A 16,441-nucleotide genomic window follows, 5' to 3' on the forward strand; every position below is an offset into this window, starting at 1 on the left:
AGATTAGGGTTTAACAATTGTTATGGTTTTGCAGCACATTTACAGTTTGGTTCAGTGTCACTGCTTCAATCATTAATAGTTAAATTTTACAGCAGCAGCAGGCAGCTGCGAGCTACAAGCCCAACACCAAGAGGCAGGCAACGTTAGCAACAAGCTAGTGAAAAAAAAACATCTAGACCAATATTTTGCTAAGCCTGCTTTCAATGCTGAATCGTCCCTTCGATTAAACGCTTGAATTCTTAGTGATTTTGTGAAAACAAAATGTCCAGATTTCAGTAGTAAAGTGACTGTATCGCCGGTCCTTGTTTGGAATTGTACAGATGTGCCATACAGTATGCATGCGCTTGCTTGAGTGTGTGTTTTTGTGTCAGCCATTAAGTGTGTTTTGGGAAGCCAGTGAATAGTGCATGACCCTCTGTATTGTGCCAGTAAACATAACCAAGAGAGTTCAATCATCAATAATTGCCTCGACAGTGCAAATGGAATATATAATGACCTTGGACTTCAGGATTATGAGCAATGTGGCAGAGTGGAAATGTTCAAGGACCTCTTCCAGTTTCCTTATTGAAGAGATGTGTTTTTTCCATGTACTTCAAACTGACAGCTCCTTTTGTACACAAATAATTTATAGACAAATAGATAGTGTCTGGCCTGTCACTCAGACAGAACATCTTATAAAAAAAAGCCTGAACACGAATCAATGAAGAATTTGTCTTGTATAAAAACAGATTTAAGCACAGCCGTGCTGGTTCTGTCATCTGATTGGCTTGGCTAGTAGACACAGGAAACGGTTTGTGTGCAGAGCACACCGAGACTCACTGTGGCCAAGGCAAAATAAACCGCACGTCCACCCTCAACTGAGAATGAAAAAGATGCCCGAGTGTGTTTTGTCTTTTCTAAAGGCTGTAATTTACTTATTTAAGACACCACAGAAGAAAGAATGTGGCTTTTTTTTTTTTTTATAAGTTTTTCTTCCAACCACTAGATTAATAAAAACGTTTTTGACCTAATGTGTTGTATGATAAAGGACTTTTGGAAATGTACAGTCAGTATAACGGTTTATATACACACCTGGAGAGTTGTGTTCTCACACACACACACACACACACACACACACACACACACACACACACATATATCAAACACACTGGGGTTTGTAGGATGATCTGGCTTCTTAAGTTTCCCCTACTCTGCTTTCTATTCCAAGTCCTGAATCAGAGAGGCCGTGGTCTTGTTGTGGGGGGAAAGGGAAGCCGGGGTTGTTGGAGTCGGAGCGGGAAAGGGGCCCCACTTTAGAGGAACTGCTGTCTGGCGGTGGAGGTCAGCCCAAGGGTAAAATACTTGTGTTGGAGTCAGGCAGAGGTGAGGAGGGCTGAAATCATGTTAGCTTTATTCTCCCCCCTCTTCTTCCTCTCCTCTTCTGACTGGGAGAGCATAAATTCATTTAATCCTGTTTTTCTGTGGATTCGCTTAGCCTTTTGGGCTACTGCTGCCTTGTTCTCTAACCACAGCCCTCGGGGTGCAGGGGGAGGCTTAGGCAGCACTGTGAGTGAGGCAAAACGCAGTAAATGATAATATCCTTGAAAGGAATAAAGAGCCCAACAATGACATAAATAAAAGTGAGAGGGAAAGGAGGGGAGGCCAAGTTAAGGTCAAGATAAACTGGCCTCAGATAGAACAGCTTCCTAAATGTAATTATCGCCAAAGAACAGCAGGCATTCTTCTTGTTCAGCAACGAGCCGGCATCGTACACACACCTGGTCTGCGACCATCTTCGCATTGTCAGTTCTCCTAGCTTTACTAAACCAGTCTAATTAACGCACTCTCTATTTGGCAACCATGGTTACTGTGACAGGCAGTGATTGATTTGTTCAATGTGCGAAAGAGTGTTTATGAACACGAATGAGAGTGATAATATTTTTAACACCTTGGAGGAGTGTTAAAATTCACACCTCACCGACTGTTTTTCTTCCCCTCACACAGCAACACTCCTCCCGTCCATTAACCACACTGTAATCACTCTCCGGAGGTGCTTTACTGTACGGATCCATAGTGAGTCACAAAATAACATTTTCCCACTCAATGTTTGTTCATGGTCGCTCTTTAAGACTGGAGGGAGTAACAATCATCATCAAACAATGAAAAGCATTTTCAGTGGAGGCGGTCCTTCCAGCCAGTCGCCTTCACTGAAAGAATATGAAAAGGAAGCAATACATCAAGCAATCCATCAAAAGGGACTGTGTGTGTGTGCAAATGTTTCAGTCTTTAAAGGCGGTATTAAAAGTGAGTGACTTTAGATAATTCATAAAACAGTTGTCTATTGTTTATATCCTGTATTGGTTTGTCAATAGGAAATATCAGATTTCCAAACACTTATTTTGCAAATCATTAAATATTTAACTGACATATTTGTATGCTGTTACAGAAACAACAACAATATATTTATGTTGAACCACAATCAAGAGCTGTAACAGACACAGGTGTGTAGAGGGAATAGAAAATGGATAGTGATACTAAAAAGGTGACCTTGCTGACAACATTACAGTCTCAAGTAAAATTCTTCCACCACAGCAACAAGTGGTCATCCTGTTGCAGTGTCTTTTTCAGCAGGCGGATGTTTCCAGATATGCTGTCAAAGCTTTTAAGCAGAAGCCCAAAGATATGGACAAAGCTGAAGACGGGAAACGTAGTGGTTGGCCGAGGGAACCGAGTGCAGCACACCAAAGATGTATCAACCTGACTTCCCTTCAAACACCAAAGCCCTGAACTCAGAACCCGTGGTACCTTGGTCCACCCTGAAGTCCAGATGAGTGTGGTTAAACGTGATCTTTTGGAGGACTTGAATGGTCGGAAATTCACTCTGCGGCATGAAAATGACCCCTCGCATGAAGTCCGTGTCGTAAAGACCTATCAAGAAGAGAAAGGTGTCCTGCTACAGATAGTTCGCTGCCACAGAGATCTGATCTCAACATCGTGGAGTCACTATATGTAAAAATTAACAATCCCAAAAATACCAGTTCCCCTCAATGCTCCAGTAACGGATAAGAAAAGAACTTGGTCAACTTCGGACGGCTCTCCTGGAGAGTGTATAAGCTTAGATGTCTCACAGATGAGCAAGACCTCGGAGATTGCTAAGAGATGTGAGTGACGGAAATGTGATGTTAGTTTCTTCATTTAAACAGGCTAAAGATTATTTAATAAAATGACGCGGAATGACAAATTACTGATTCAAATAGTTTAAATTCAAGATTTGTAGTCACAGACTATGCAGTCTGTTCACTTTTTACCTCAACGATCATCAGTCAAATACAATTCAGTTCATTTATCAGTAAGTGAACGCATCACTGTTCAGACCACCACAATGTTTAGTGCCGTTTCTGACTATCTTCAGTTCAGTAGTAAGTTCAGTTTCTAAGGTTAAATGCTCAGCTGCCACCTAACTGAAACAGTCTCATCACTTCGTGAGTCAGTCTTGGATCGGTGAGCTCTCCTGATTTAAGAAAATGAAAAAAACAATCAAACATGATTTAGTGTTTAAGTTTCATTCATGCACGTGCTGAGGATTGGATTTGTGCAGAACAACTGTTGGTTGGCAAAGGTTTGAAGGTAACGTATCTACAACCACATTATCTGCCGGTAAATTCATATTTCAGAGACATGCATTACTGTCTGCTTCTGGGTAGCATGCTAAGTATGTTAAACTAACTGAACCTCGTAGAAATGTTCGCTACTCGCATCAGAAAGTATTCATCAGAAGTTCAATTTCAACTGACTAAGAAACTTCACATGTATCAGTCCCTCATCAACAAAAAAATGTAAGTTATTTGCAGGGAGACGCTGGATGAATATTTCTTCAGCGTCATGGAAACTCGTAGGATCTGTAGCTGGGATGGACTTGGTCAAAATAAATCATGTCAATGTTACCGAGTCACTTTATAAACTCCAGTGTCATGTTGTTTGATGCATTTTGAATAATTATTGAATAAATGGATGATTTACTGACGGCCTTGCTGTCCACTCTGGGAGGATATGTTACCTGACTGTCAATCATTAATCACAAACTGGAATTGATGCAGAAACATGCAGTGTTCGTTATCAATAAGCTGTTCAGTGTAGTTAGGTGCACTGGAATGGATCCTAAAAATGACATAAAGCCTCTTTATGTATTTGTTACAGCACTCTGACAATGTTTACATGGGGACTAAAAGTAGTGGTTGTTCAGGCCGTAATGATGAGAGCCTGACTTGCATATCAACCAGCCGATTTAATTAGCAGATATCGGCCTGTCACAGATATATTGGTGTCGGTGTATGTCGGTCAACATGACAACTTTTTTACAGAACATGATGCAGAAAAAGTTCAGGATACATTTAAAAATATTCTATTTTTGTTTTTTATACTTATTTAGAATTAATTAAAACAAGTTAACTGTTTGAGAGCACTGATGTAAGTGTGGATAATTGACTGTTAAAGGTCCTGCCTCCATTACATAGCTCTGTGTTAAAGGCCTGTAATAACTACATTGGAGGGATCACTGAAAACAAATGTGTGTTTATATGTATATATATATAACATATACATAATGAATTTTGGCCGAGATATTGATATCCAAATATTTTTTTGTGATTGGCCCCAATAATCCATTATGAATCAGGCTCTAACAATGAACTGGGTTTGATTTACAAGCTGTAAACTGTATGTGGTCTCCCGATGTAGACAATTAAATCCCTGTATCTTTTTAAAAAGGGCAGGAGAAGTGTGTGCATACAATCACTGGCCTATAATTTGAGGAATGTGGTCCAAATTTTTCACTGTGCTCTACAATTACAGGACATTATCCAATTTGAGCACTTTGATTAAATTTTGAGCATCGAATAACTTGCAACATAAGCACGCAAACCATCTCGTGTTTCGTATGTTTGTTTGAGAAAACAAGCCTGTTTACAATAACTAGGTAGGCTGTTCCACACAAACTCCAAGTATATACAAAATTAGTTAGAGTACAAATGGCGACTTCCATGACGCAACGGCAGCAGCAGTTCACACAGCTCTATTGTTGTGTTTTTATCCAGTCTGCATCAGCGGAGTCTCAGAGGCCTGCCTGCTCTCAGACCCTCACTCTGCTTCCACACGCAACATATCAACACGTTATATCCAAAGTAGTGCTGGAAGAAGAGTCGTTTTAATCACTGTAGCCTCTCTAAAATTGTATTTGTATGTGAAAAGGGGCTTCATCTAACTTTAATGTGATATGATACATTTAGCCTCTTTAGCTCTGCATCAGTTGAAGCTTGCCCAGTATAGATCAAACAATTTTAACCTTATTTTTTTAACGTTGGAAAACTGTAAGATTTGCAACTGAAGGAAGTACCACACTTTTTATAAAGGCGACTTCTACGGTGTCTTGCAGACTTTCCGTTGATGAACCCAGTAGTTACAGTGAATATTGTAGCATCTGCACAGTGTCAAATTTAAGAGCAGTTTAAGAACACACCAAATTCAGAATAGCTTGGAGCACACTGCCAAATAAAGTCTCGGTTGTGAGTTACTCCGTGTCATTGGTCACCAAAATACCGTACCTATACCGCTGCTGGCTGTACTATAATGCTACCGACTTCCAAATTGAACCCCCTCCTCTTGGTTTAAATGTGTGCTGTATGTGGATTAGTACAGAAGTGAGGGAAATGGGTAAGTGGGACTTTATCCTCAACGGTATGTGCTGTACCTTCTCTCTTCATGCCCATGGCTAGACACTTCTGGTAGCGACAGTACTGACAGCGGTTCCTCTGGCGTTTATCGATCATGCAGTCTTTGTTGTCGCGACAGGTGTAGGTCAGGTCTTTGCGCACGGTCCTTTTGAAGAAGCCTTTGCAGCCCTCACAGCTGTACACGCCGTAGTGTTTACCTGAGGGAGAGGAAAGAGAGACAAGGTTTGTCTAATATTTTCAGATATTTTGTCGGTGACAGTGGTTAGAGTCAAATATTTGCTGCCAGTTGCTTTTCTTGCTATTTGTGCATTACTGCCATGTAGTAATTTGTCTGAAACCCCGAGACATCATTGAGTGCTTCATTAACAGGTTTTCCTGCTGAGATCACGGTGACATTTTTCTTGCCAGTTTTTGAGGGAACAAAAGAAATTATGATCAAAGATCTATTAAAGTGAACAGACTCTGTGTTCGGGGGTTACACTGCTGTGGCAAAGGAAAATAAAATGAAGGATTTACTGAAGGCAAGCCCCGTGGATTTGTGTTACTCTTCACATAGCATGTTGTCTTTCCCCTGCTCCGAACAGCTCTTTTTTTTTTGTTATTTATAATGGATGGAGTCCATTTGCATTTTCCAGTGGTGCTCAGATTGTTTCTTTGTTAGCTCTTTGCTGCTCAGACCACCAGAGAAGATAAATAAAGCCTACGAGCACAACTAAATGAAGCATGACTTGCTATTAAACATTGTTTTGATTTTCCCCCTCGGGTGCAAGCAGCACCAATGACGCAGGATGACAGTCAAAACTGTCCAATGAATTAGACATCCACCTTCATCCCGGGGCTAAAAAGTTTTCATGGTTATCCCAAAAAAAACATTGAAACACAGACTTATTTGTTGGATGTGTGGAAGAAAAAAAAAAAGTAAAGAAGCTTAAGAAGACTCTGCAAAGAAGACTGCTGTGTGAGTCACTTCCCTGGGCAAACGGTTAACCAGAGGTTAAATGCTCTTGTGGTTTAAGTGGTGAAGCTTGTTCTCGATGAAATGATAGTCGGTGATTAAGTGAACCTTGGAGTGAGCATGTGTTCTGAGAAAGGCCAAAAAATTTCCAAGAATTGATACTAATGCTAATTTTTAGACGCTACAGAGTTACGTGAGCCAGTTTGAACTTGGGACTAAATATTAAGGAAATTAAGGGTGTCACATGAACTTAAATGTATTTTTTTTTGTCCTTTGTAGTCAAATATCACACATATATGCTTTTTAATAGTTGACATCTCTAAAAGTTACATGTGAACTGAACTTGCTTCACAAAGATGTCAAAAGGTTCAACATTTAATTGACTTCATTTAAAAACGATATCATCACAGTGATACCGACGTGACCCATTCACTATGTACTAAGAAAACGTTTGAAACACTACAGAAAGTATCTTTATATCCCTATGTGAGTGTCTGTACTTTCACTGTTGTTTTGTAACCGTAATTATGAAAACGCAGCGCTTGTGAAATTTGCTCTTTTTCAACATGTGCCTGTATTTTCCTGGTAGGTATGCTCCGTGGTCACTGATGAGCCGTGCATGGTTGCCCTCAAACATAGCGCCTCTCTGTTTCAGCAGAAGCTGAACTGAGACTCGGTTTCATCCAAACATGCGATCGTTTGCCTCAGTAGTGTCTTTCATGTGCCTTCGTATCCTTCTCCTCACGAGCGGCTTCTTTTTGGCCTCGCTGCCATTTATCCCAGCTTTGTGAATAATTCCACTGACTGTTGTCCCTCCAGGAAGATCTCCCACTGCAAGAAGCTGCAGTGTGTGGTTCTGCCAGGGCGGTCCGCGGGGCTGTTCTCTGACCAGAGTTCATCTTTGTTGGTTTCTTAGTGCCGTTGACCAAGATGCCGTGTAGTCCTGCTTTCTTTTCATTTGTTGATTATAGAGTCTTGTGCAATCGAAATTATACATAAAGTTCCCAGGACTTTCTGGTTAGGGTTTGACTCGTGCACACTTTTAAACAGTCATCTCAAGTGAAATGAACTTTAGTTGTTACAGATTTAAAAAAAAAAAAAAAGAAGTTAAACATTGTGAAATACTTCCGTTGCAGAAAGTGTGATGTCACTCACCTGAGGAGCGATCACCGCAGATGGCGCAGATGTGTTTGGTGAGCGACAGCATCGTGCCCGAGGGCTGGGCGGGCACCTTCATCACGCCGTTGAGACCCAGCGGGGGCTTAATGTCCTCCGTACTGCTGACCGAGTTCATCGGCGAGTTCAGCTGGAACATCAACACACCCAAACACACACGCCGACAGGTCAAAAAGCAGCCGCCTCAAATCAGGACTGGCAACATCACACACCCCGGCGCATAAAGCCCTGTCACATAGTTTAGCCGATGACATTAAGTCTTGAACGAGGGGCAGCTATGCTAAGGAGAGACAAGGTTTGGTTACACACACAAACAGTGACATTAAATATGAGCGCAGTTATGTCATGCAGAGTGTGCTGAACAATTTGCTAAAAGCACAAAGTGAATAGGATATGATGACTGCTGATATTCAATGCAGATGGTCAGCAGTACCAACAGGACCTCTTTCATTGCTCCCTCTCGTCTCTCTCCTCCCTTCAGTTCCCCTCTGTTCCAGATCTAAATCTGGCACAGCAGGATCCTGCACCACTCAACCCCAGGAACTCTTTTATTCATGCTCTCAACAAGCCCCGCTGGCTCCGAAATGTTCAGCGCTAGCATAACTCCGCTGCAAAATTTAACAGTACAGCGGAATAAAGAGACAGCATTTGTTTTAACGGCGCTGCAACTGCAGCCTTAAGTCGAGCTTCAATTGCCGTCTGCCTCTCTCTCTGAAGGAGAGCTTTGATAAAAAAAAAAAAAAAAAAAAAAAAAACTCATTCCAAAGTGACCTCTCTTCGCCTTCTGCTAAAAGTGAAGAACAAGGGGAGGCTAATTATTATAACGAGCTACATGCTGTTTCCAGAGGAGATAAACTTTGCGGGGCCGGATATGAATTATCTTAAAACACAGAATGCACTGGATGGAACAGAAGCAAGCCGACCATTAGCACCACCATAAGGAAACAAATTGAAAAGTAGACGCACTAATCTGCTCAACCGGGCAAAAAGTACTTTGACGTTACAAAGATATGTGTGTGTGTGTGTGTGTGTGGTGGTGGGGGGGGGGGGGTGTTTGAATAGAGCCAGACAAGTGGAATCTCCACAAACACACCTGCAACAGAGGGGTGAGACAGAGCAGAGTTGGCAGAGCGGCCACACCGGCTCATGCGGGCTCATAACACTTTCTTGGCTCCAAACCGAGCTCACGCTGTTGCAGAGCAAGTCTGTCTCCGTCTGCTGGGATCGGGCGAAGCAGAAGAACTTCTTTCCTCTCATAACGAAACGACAAAACTTGTTGTGTCATTATAAAACGCATCCCGCGCCGAGGTCGCAGCCATCTGACGGAGCGCATTAGCAACGCCGTGGAAGGTCATGGAGAAACACACCTCACAGCAAACAACGCTGCTCCTCAGACACACTGTACACAAACCAAATAGCCTCTCGGCGTATGTGGATGTTGGCAGGTGGTTCCTCCACTCCACACAGAGAACATTCATTTATTAACTCTGCAGCTGCAATTATCGGCTGCTTTTGTAATTGGATATTATTCAAATTATTCCAATTACTTCTCAAGAAATTGCACATGAATACTTTGTAATTCCAATGTGTAACGACACATAACACAAACAATGGTATAAAATCTGACACACAACAAAGCTGAGCAATTACAGTGCAGCAGACTGTAGCAGTACCAATTAGCAGTGGGACAAAGTTATTTATCGCTTGTTATTTGTCAAGTTAAAACATTTTGAGCTGTGGGAAATCAAGACGGGTATTATTCACTAGTTTCTGACTTTCTGTCCACTAAAATTATGAACAGATTAATTAATCATCCAAATAATCTCGAAAGGGAGAAATGTATATTGGTGTATGTCTCAGAGCATGTTCGTGTCAGAGAATGTGACTGCTCCAGCTATTTATTATCACACATCTGTGAAGCTGGGAACTGAAAAGCTACGGACTAAAACCAAAGCAGATGAGATATCCTGACTCGTTCATGAGCAACTGGGAAGTGGAAATGTTCTGACTTCCGAGAGGGAAAATAACCCTGAATGCGTGTCAAACTGGGAATCTCCCACGAGGAAAGTGAGAGGTTTCTGAAAGGTCAGAGGCTTGACGTCACTTGATACGGCAGTTCTTGTGGTGGAAGAGAGAAATGTACTGGCTTCGGAAACGGGGTGAAATAGCCAGACCTGGTTAGCATAGCCCGTCACATGTCAAAACGGCAGAAAACCAAAACGTGTAGAAATGACACGTTCGACCTCCTGAGTTCCATCTGTCGCTGTGTTGATTTATATGGATGATGACAAGGCTGTTTGTCACTTCTCTGCGTTCTGACAGCAGAAATAAAGCACATTTTATGGGGCGGCCTGTTTGTTGTCATCATGTGAACGCTCTCAACTGGAATGTCGGACTGTGGCAAATGGGACATTTCCCAATTCCCAGCTGCCTGAATGCGCCATTAGTTATGGTTCAAAGTCCAACAACCACAGATCCAAATGTCCCCAAATAGAACTGAGGAGCATCGTTCCACCTACAGCAGGTAACACTGGCTGTGTATTGTAAAGGTGGGAGCTGACTTGACACACAGAAGTACAAACAAATAGGCATGTATATGCAGTATACACATGCATTCATGGATATGCATATGACACTATACACACAGGCATGCACAAAAAGTGTATACACCCAGCTGCTGTGGCTCCTGGTATCTCATTTCACCTTTTGAAACTCACTCTAAAATTTTATTCTGCTTTAATAGCTTCAAAGTTGGTAAAAGTGTCAGCAATGCCATATATATATATATTTTATATATATATATATATATATATATAAATATATATATATATATTTATATATTTGGCTTGGAGCCACTGTATACTAAGCTTCCATTGAAAGAAATATTCCAAAGCATGGCGCTTTACCATCACATCAAATTGAAAATTCTGGATGTCTTGTGCATCATTTTATCCACATTTGTAGTGAATTCGGCGTGACATATGGGGTGCCATGGGAACTTGGGAACCCGACTTGAATTTCAAAATGAAAGCTTATGTGGTATGTTGGTTTGAATGAAGGATCCACTGGTGGGTTCGGCGCGTTAAAAAAGGTTAACACTCTCCATTGAAGGAAAATGTGCAGCCCCCCCCCCCCCCCCGGGGCAACCACCTCTGGCCTGCTCTTCACACCTCGTTTACACAAATGCACACTGAAGGCAACATACACACAAAGCTTAAGCCTTGAAAAATAATCTTAGGTTATTATCATGCAGAGCTTCCTAGGTGCACACTATTTACTTTTTAATATCAAAGGAAAAGTTTTGCAGAGTTCATACTGAAGTGGTAATTTAGGAGTCAAACAAGAATCATTTTGCAGTATTTTAACGAAACACACGTCAAATTATTGTTAACTTTATGGTGGCAATGTCTTCCTATGTTGACAAAGCCTTTCCTAAAGCAAAGTAGGTGATTGTTTTTTTTAGAGCAAAAGGGACCAACAAAGCTGCATCACTGTGGCAGCACACATCCTCCACGTCTCTGCATGTTCACCTACATGCGCACACCCACACACCCACCCACACACCCACACCCACACACACCCACACACCCACACACCCCTCCCACCCACACCCATACACACCCAAACACACACACCACAGGTCTTACCTCAGTTAAACACCAGTGTCTAGTCTTTCCCCCCGTAGCGCAGCGCTAACAGAACTGTCTCCTCGGCGGAGATCGGCCCTATCAAACCCTCTGTCTGCCTGACAGAAACGATTCTTCCTCTCGCAATCTATTTTCAGTAAACCTGCAACTCAATCGCAGCAACATTGCTCCCCACGGTAGGGTGGGGTGGGATGGGCAGGCGGGGCGGGAGGGAGGGAGGGGGGCCTTTCTTTCTCTTGCGCCCCTGGCGATAAAGACAAGGCGGGGGGGATTAAAGTGGCTCAGGACTGGTTCTGGAAATAGAATACATGCCCCCCCCACCAACAGCACATACATGTGACCCTTCACAGGGAGGTATGCCAGCTGTGTGTACAGGCGCACCGCTTTGGGGAAACCCCACCGACAAACCTCTCCTTGCTACTGTCTGAGGAGAAGACGGTCTCGACTTCAAACTTTTACAGACGAAAGGAGAGAAACAAACGAGGGGCATTTTACATCAAGGACTTGAAATGTAGGACACAAGATTCCCCGCAGTACGACGTGCAACACGGGCGGCTGACGAACACTGTTTCGTGTGCTGCAGGTGTTACGTAACATGTTGTGGAGGACATTCGATTACTACATGCAGTACGGTGCGGGGGTCTCTGTCTGCTTGTGGGTGTCAAATTCTGCACAAAACTGATATAAGTGATTATATGTTCCGTGCCACCTGCTGGCTTCAGCAGGCTGCTGGAGGAGTCCAGCATTCGGCAAAAGGTGATGAATTAATAGTTCCTCAAACAGGTTTTTAGCCATGAAGAGCTCCGGGAACACGTTTCAGACATCGGGATCGGTCAAAATATATACAATAAAAGCTTATAGAAAGTTAGTAGAAACTACATTTTTGGTAGAAGTGGTAACATAAAAACACACACACACACACACACACACACACACACACACACACACACACACACACACACACACACACACACACACACACACTATGGTTAAAATTGCAAGTAATGCTCAGTACAGGGTGAAACTGCATTTATATTATAAGCTAGGGTTGCAACAGTTACTTATTGTTCTTCTAAATGAACCTTTCCAATATTTTTCTACTCAACTTTTCATCAAGAAATTCAAAAGAAGAGATCGCTCAAACTGCAAATCTCAAGATCCCCGAGCCGTAAGTTGACATCTTTATATTGTTTTCTTTGACAACAACGCAGTCCAAAATCCAAAGATATGTTAAAACAACAAAAGAGAAAAGCAGCAGAAGCTCTCTTTCAAGAGGCTAGGAGCAGCAAACATGTCACTGAAGTGACAAGATAATTATGAAATAGAATTTTCTTTTAATTTTTTGTCATCAAACTTAACAATCAATCTTTCCAAAGCTAATTTAAACTTTGTTTTGTTCAAAAATGTTTGATACAGGTACAGTTACTGATACCTTGACTTCAACACTGGTACTTTTTTCCCCAATACCAATTTGATCAAATACATTTCAAGAAAAATATAATTACATCACACCACTACAGCAACAGTAACCGTGGTGGTTTTCTGAAGCTACAATAAACAGATGCCACTAAAATACTTCACATGATAGTTATTGATTGACACTGCAATTGACTGATGTCCCGTAAATGCCTCAAATGCTATGGATTGACGCTCCCTTTCCAGCTGCATGCAGAGCAGCCTCCTGTTACTGCAGCGCACTCGGGTACATGGACAAAAATGAGTTTGGAGAGACTGAAATAAGGTGCATTGATGTACGATTATAGACACATCTGTTGAAAATGAGTGATTCAATCAATATGAACATTGCCGCACGAGTAGAGGCTGCGTATGGTAAACACTGTATTGGCTCAATGAGATTTACTCTTGTGTGAAGGAAGCCAAAGTTTTCAAACAAAAATGCGTTGTTGTGGATGCAGTGTACCGAATGACAAGGCATTTTCCAACGCAAGATACGACCAAAACAATTGAGTCGGTACCCTGTTTTACATATATATTCACGCAGTCTACAAAAACTAGTCATAAAGGGATCAAATCAAACAGACCTTTTTTTTTTTTTACAAATTTACATTCAGAGAGGCAAATATATCATAAATACAGAGCCATTCACAATCTCATGACAAATAGGTACTATTACAAATTTGGTCTGAATGCCTCATTGCAACAAAAATAAACAAGAAATAAATAATAATCAATCTAACAACAACCTATAAAGGTCAGTGTTAATAGTCAGTTTGGCTCTGGTGTCTCACTCAGCCCTAATTAATTTTAATAGAGAGAATAATCTTGGCAGCAGAGCAGGTCCTGCAAACTATTAGTATGCTATGACAACACGCATGGTGGTGAAAAATATAAAGAGCGCCGTCGTCCCTCGAGTGAGCAGAGGACAAAAAGGAAAGAGGAGCCGAGACAGTGAGGCCTCTGCTTAAGATGGGCTTAGCTCGATTCAGAGAGTCAGAGCATAGTCTGCTCATAAAGACACTTCAAAAGGAGATGTCAAATCGTGGCGCACCACTCCTCGACGCACAACCCTCATGTGAAACTTCAGTTTCTTTCCAGTTCAAGGGCACCTTGCTTGAACGCTGACAAAGTTATATTCACAGTATTCTTTCATAACGGCCTCACGGAATTCCTTCACATGGTTTCCCATCGAACAGCAGCACAACATGACCAGGAGTACAACGTTCTGCTTCACAATCCACCGGGAGAGATCTCATCCTTCACAAACGTAGCGCTCACTGCAACACGCTTTGCTTATTAACTTTTGTAAATTTAATTTATTTTTGCTTGAAGGCAAGAAACTAAAACTGTCCAAAGATACGACTGCTGCAAAAGTGTGAGCAGACAGGATATAAAACATCTGTTGACAGGAGACAAGGCCTAAACCCGCTGTCTCCTGAGAGGGGAGGACAGGGATCAGGTCTTGATGTGACCTCATGATAACCCACAGTCCCCTTTCACCTCTGACACCCTGTGACAATCACTTCCTGCTAAAAGCAAACTTATCTCAGCCGTCCTGCAAAGTATAGCAGGAATGAGTAGGAACTTTCTTCTCGGCACTGCAGTGTGTGTGTGTGTGTGTGTGTGTGTGTGTGTGTGTGTGTGTGTGCGAGGTAAGAGGGGGTTTGGCTTTCATGCTTGTAGGTATGTTGATGGACACTCCTCCTCTGAGGCCTTCAGGGTATATTCACAGTAATACAACCATTAGAGTGAATTTGGGTTTCAGTTTGAAAAAGACCTGTTTGAAAACACACACACACACACACACACACACACACACACACACACACACACACACACACACACACACGCACACAGGCACACACGCACACACACCGCAAATCGGCAGACATGGGATGTGAGAACATATACAGCGCACAGAATGGTTCATCACAGTTATTTGTGGCTGAACTTGGGGGTCTGCAAATAGGTTTGTCATTTCACTGTAAATCACGTGAGTCATGCTCAGGATGAGGAAGCAGGAAGGAAAGATGGATTCTTGCCCTTTCAGCATGTGCAGAATGACCTTCCTCATCTTTACATCTTAAAACTTGTTTTTGCCCTGATATCAAAACATTACATTTAAAAAAAAACATTGTCGTTTTTCATCTTGTCAACTCAAAAGGCATAAAGAAAGATTTAATAATGTTATCATCCATATATCACCAGATTTGTCAGTTTTACTCCTTCTATATATTCATTTTTTAGACTAAACAGGGATAAAAGAAAAGATAATAATAGTAACAATAGGAAAGAGGAATAATAAATGATATTGTTTTAGCACAAAAAATTATACATCACACAGAACTAAAGTCATCACTTGATTGATGGTTGATCAATCATTACAATATTCACATAATGTAATAACAAGCTGCCATTCCAGTTTTAATTAAAGGGAACGTTTGGATTGGCTGGCTGTGAGCTTGAGCCTTTGTGATATAGTTTGAGTGGAAACAAAACCACAAGCTTGTATTTATGAAGGGTTTTTAACGTCACAGCAATCAATTGAGTCTGTGTTTTAAACATTAGGTTCTCATTCAAGCATGTTGGCAGAGAATCCAATGAAATGAAAGGGATCTCTCACTTACATATGGGCTCAAAACCTGGCGTCAATTGATGTGTTTTAATAGTTTTATTTAGCAAATACATAAATGATCTATTAGCCATTGGTAAATTATTGATAAATCTTTTCCTTACTATGCCTTATTGTAAAAGAGCTCCATGATTGTTGTCACTCAGCTCTAATAAAACACTCTGTACTCTCTCCCAGTGGGAAGAATTTAGTAGAAGCAGACATTATTCTAGACAGCTTGGAGGGTTCCAAGACTCACCCCATGCTGTGCCACAAAAGATAAAATGAATCATCGCAAGCACTGCTGGCGCTCGTTTGAGTGAGTGTGAGTGTGAGTGTGTGTGTGTGTGTGTGTGTGTGTGTGTGTGTGTGTGTGTGTGTGTGTGTGTTTTGACAGAAACCTTTGTTATAGTGGAAAAAAACGGATATTAAGACTATCAGTGGCATGAAAGCTACAAGCCTTGCAGCAGTGAAGTGGGAATACGCGGAGTGACTTTCAGCTGTTGTCTCACCTCAGCATGGCAGGATCTGGGCATGTGTTTGTCTAAGTGTTTTTGGCATCCATGAGAATGTGTGTGCACACAGAGGGGTGGGTCTACGGCATGCACGCATATGTGTATTTTTAAACTGTATATGTACACGTATGTTTGAGCTTCTGGATTTTAAGTGTGCATGCAGGAGTGTGTGCTTCTGTTTTTGGCATACAGTGATCATCCCTATACATGTGAGTGTCTGTCACTGAGTGAGTGGGTGAGCGAGTCTGATCAAAAGTACATTTGTGAAATATTGCAACTTCCTGCATCCGTTTCAAATTAAAAGCCCCCGTTTCAAATTAAAAGCTATATGGTGTTTCATACACAGTCCAGACAAATATTAAGTTTGTATT

General features: G+C 41.7%; 1 protein-coding gene across 4 annotated transcripts in view; it reads right to left on the minus strand.

Annotated features, from left to right (window-relative positions):
- rxraa (retinoid X receptor, alpha a) overlaps positions 1 to 16,441 on the minus strand; it is a 104,675-nt gene that overhangs the window by 15,175 nt on the left and 73,059 nt on the right. For 2 of the 4 annotated variants that reach the window (XM_069162019.1, XM_069162001.1), the window contains exons 4-5: positions 7,819 to 7,969; positions 5,726 to 5,905 (exon numbers count right to left, since the gene is read on the minus strand). In XM_069162019.1, coding sequence (XP_069018120.1) covers positions 5,726 to 5,905; positions 7,819 to 7,969 — 331 coding nt within the window. Of the gene's footprint in view, positions 1 to 5,725; positions 5,906 to 7,818; positions 7,979 to 16,441 lie in introns of all 4 variants that reach the window. The other 2 variants (XM_069162009.1, XM_069161994.1) reach the window with 1 other exon arrangement.

This window comes from Embiotoca jacksoni, unplaced genomic scaffold (assembly GCF_022577435.1).
Source record: "Embiotoca jacksoni isolate LCO1_2020_lvr unplaced genomic scaffold, fEmbJac1.0.p SCAF_10, whole genome shotgun sequence".
In the NCBI taxonomy this organism is placed as follows: Eukaryota; Metazoa; Chordata; class Actinopteri; family Embiotocidae; genus Embiotoca; species Embiotoca jacksoni.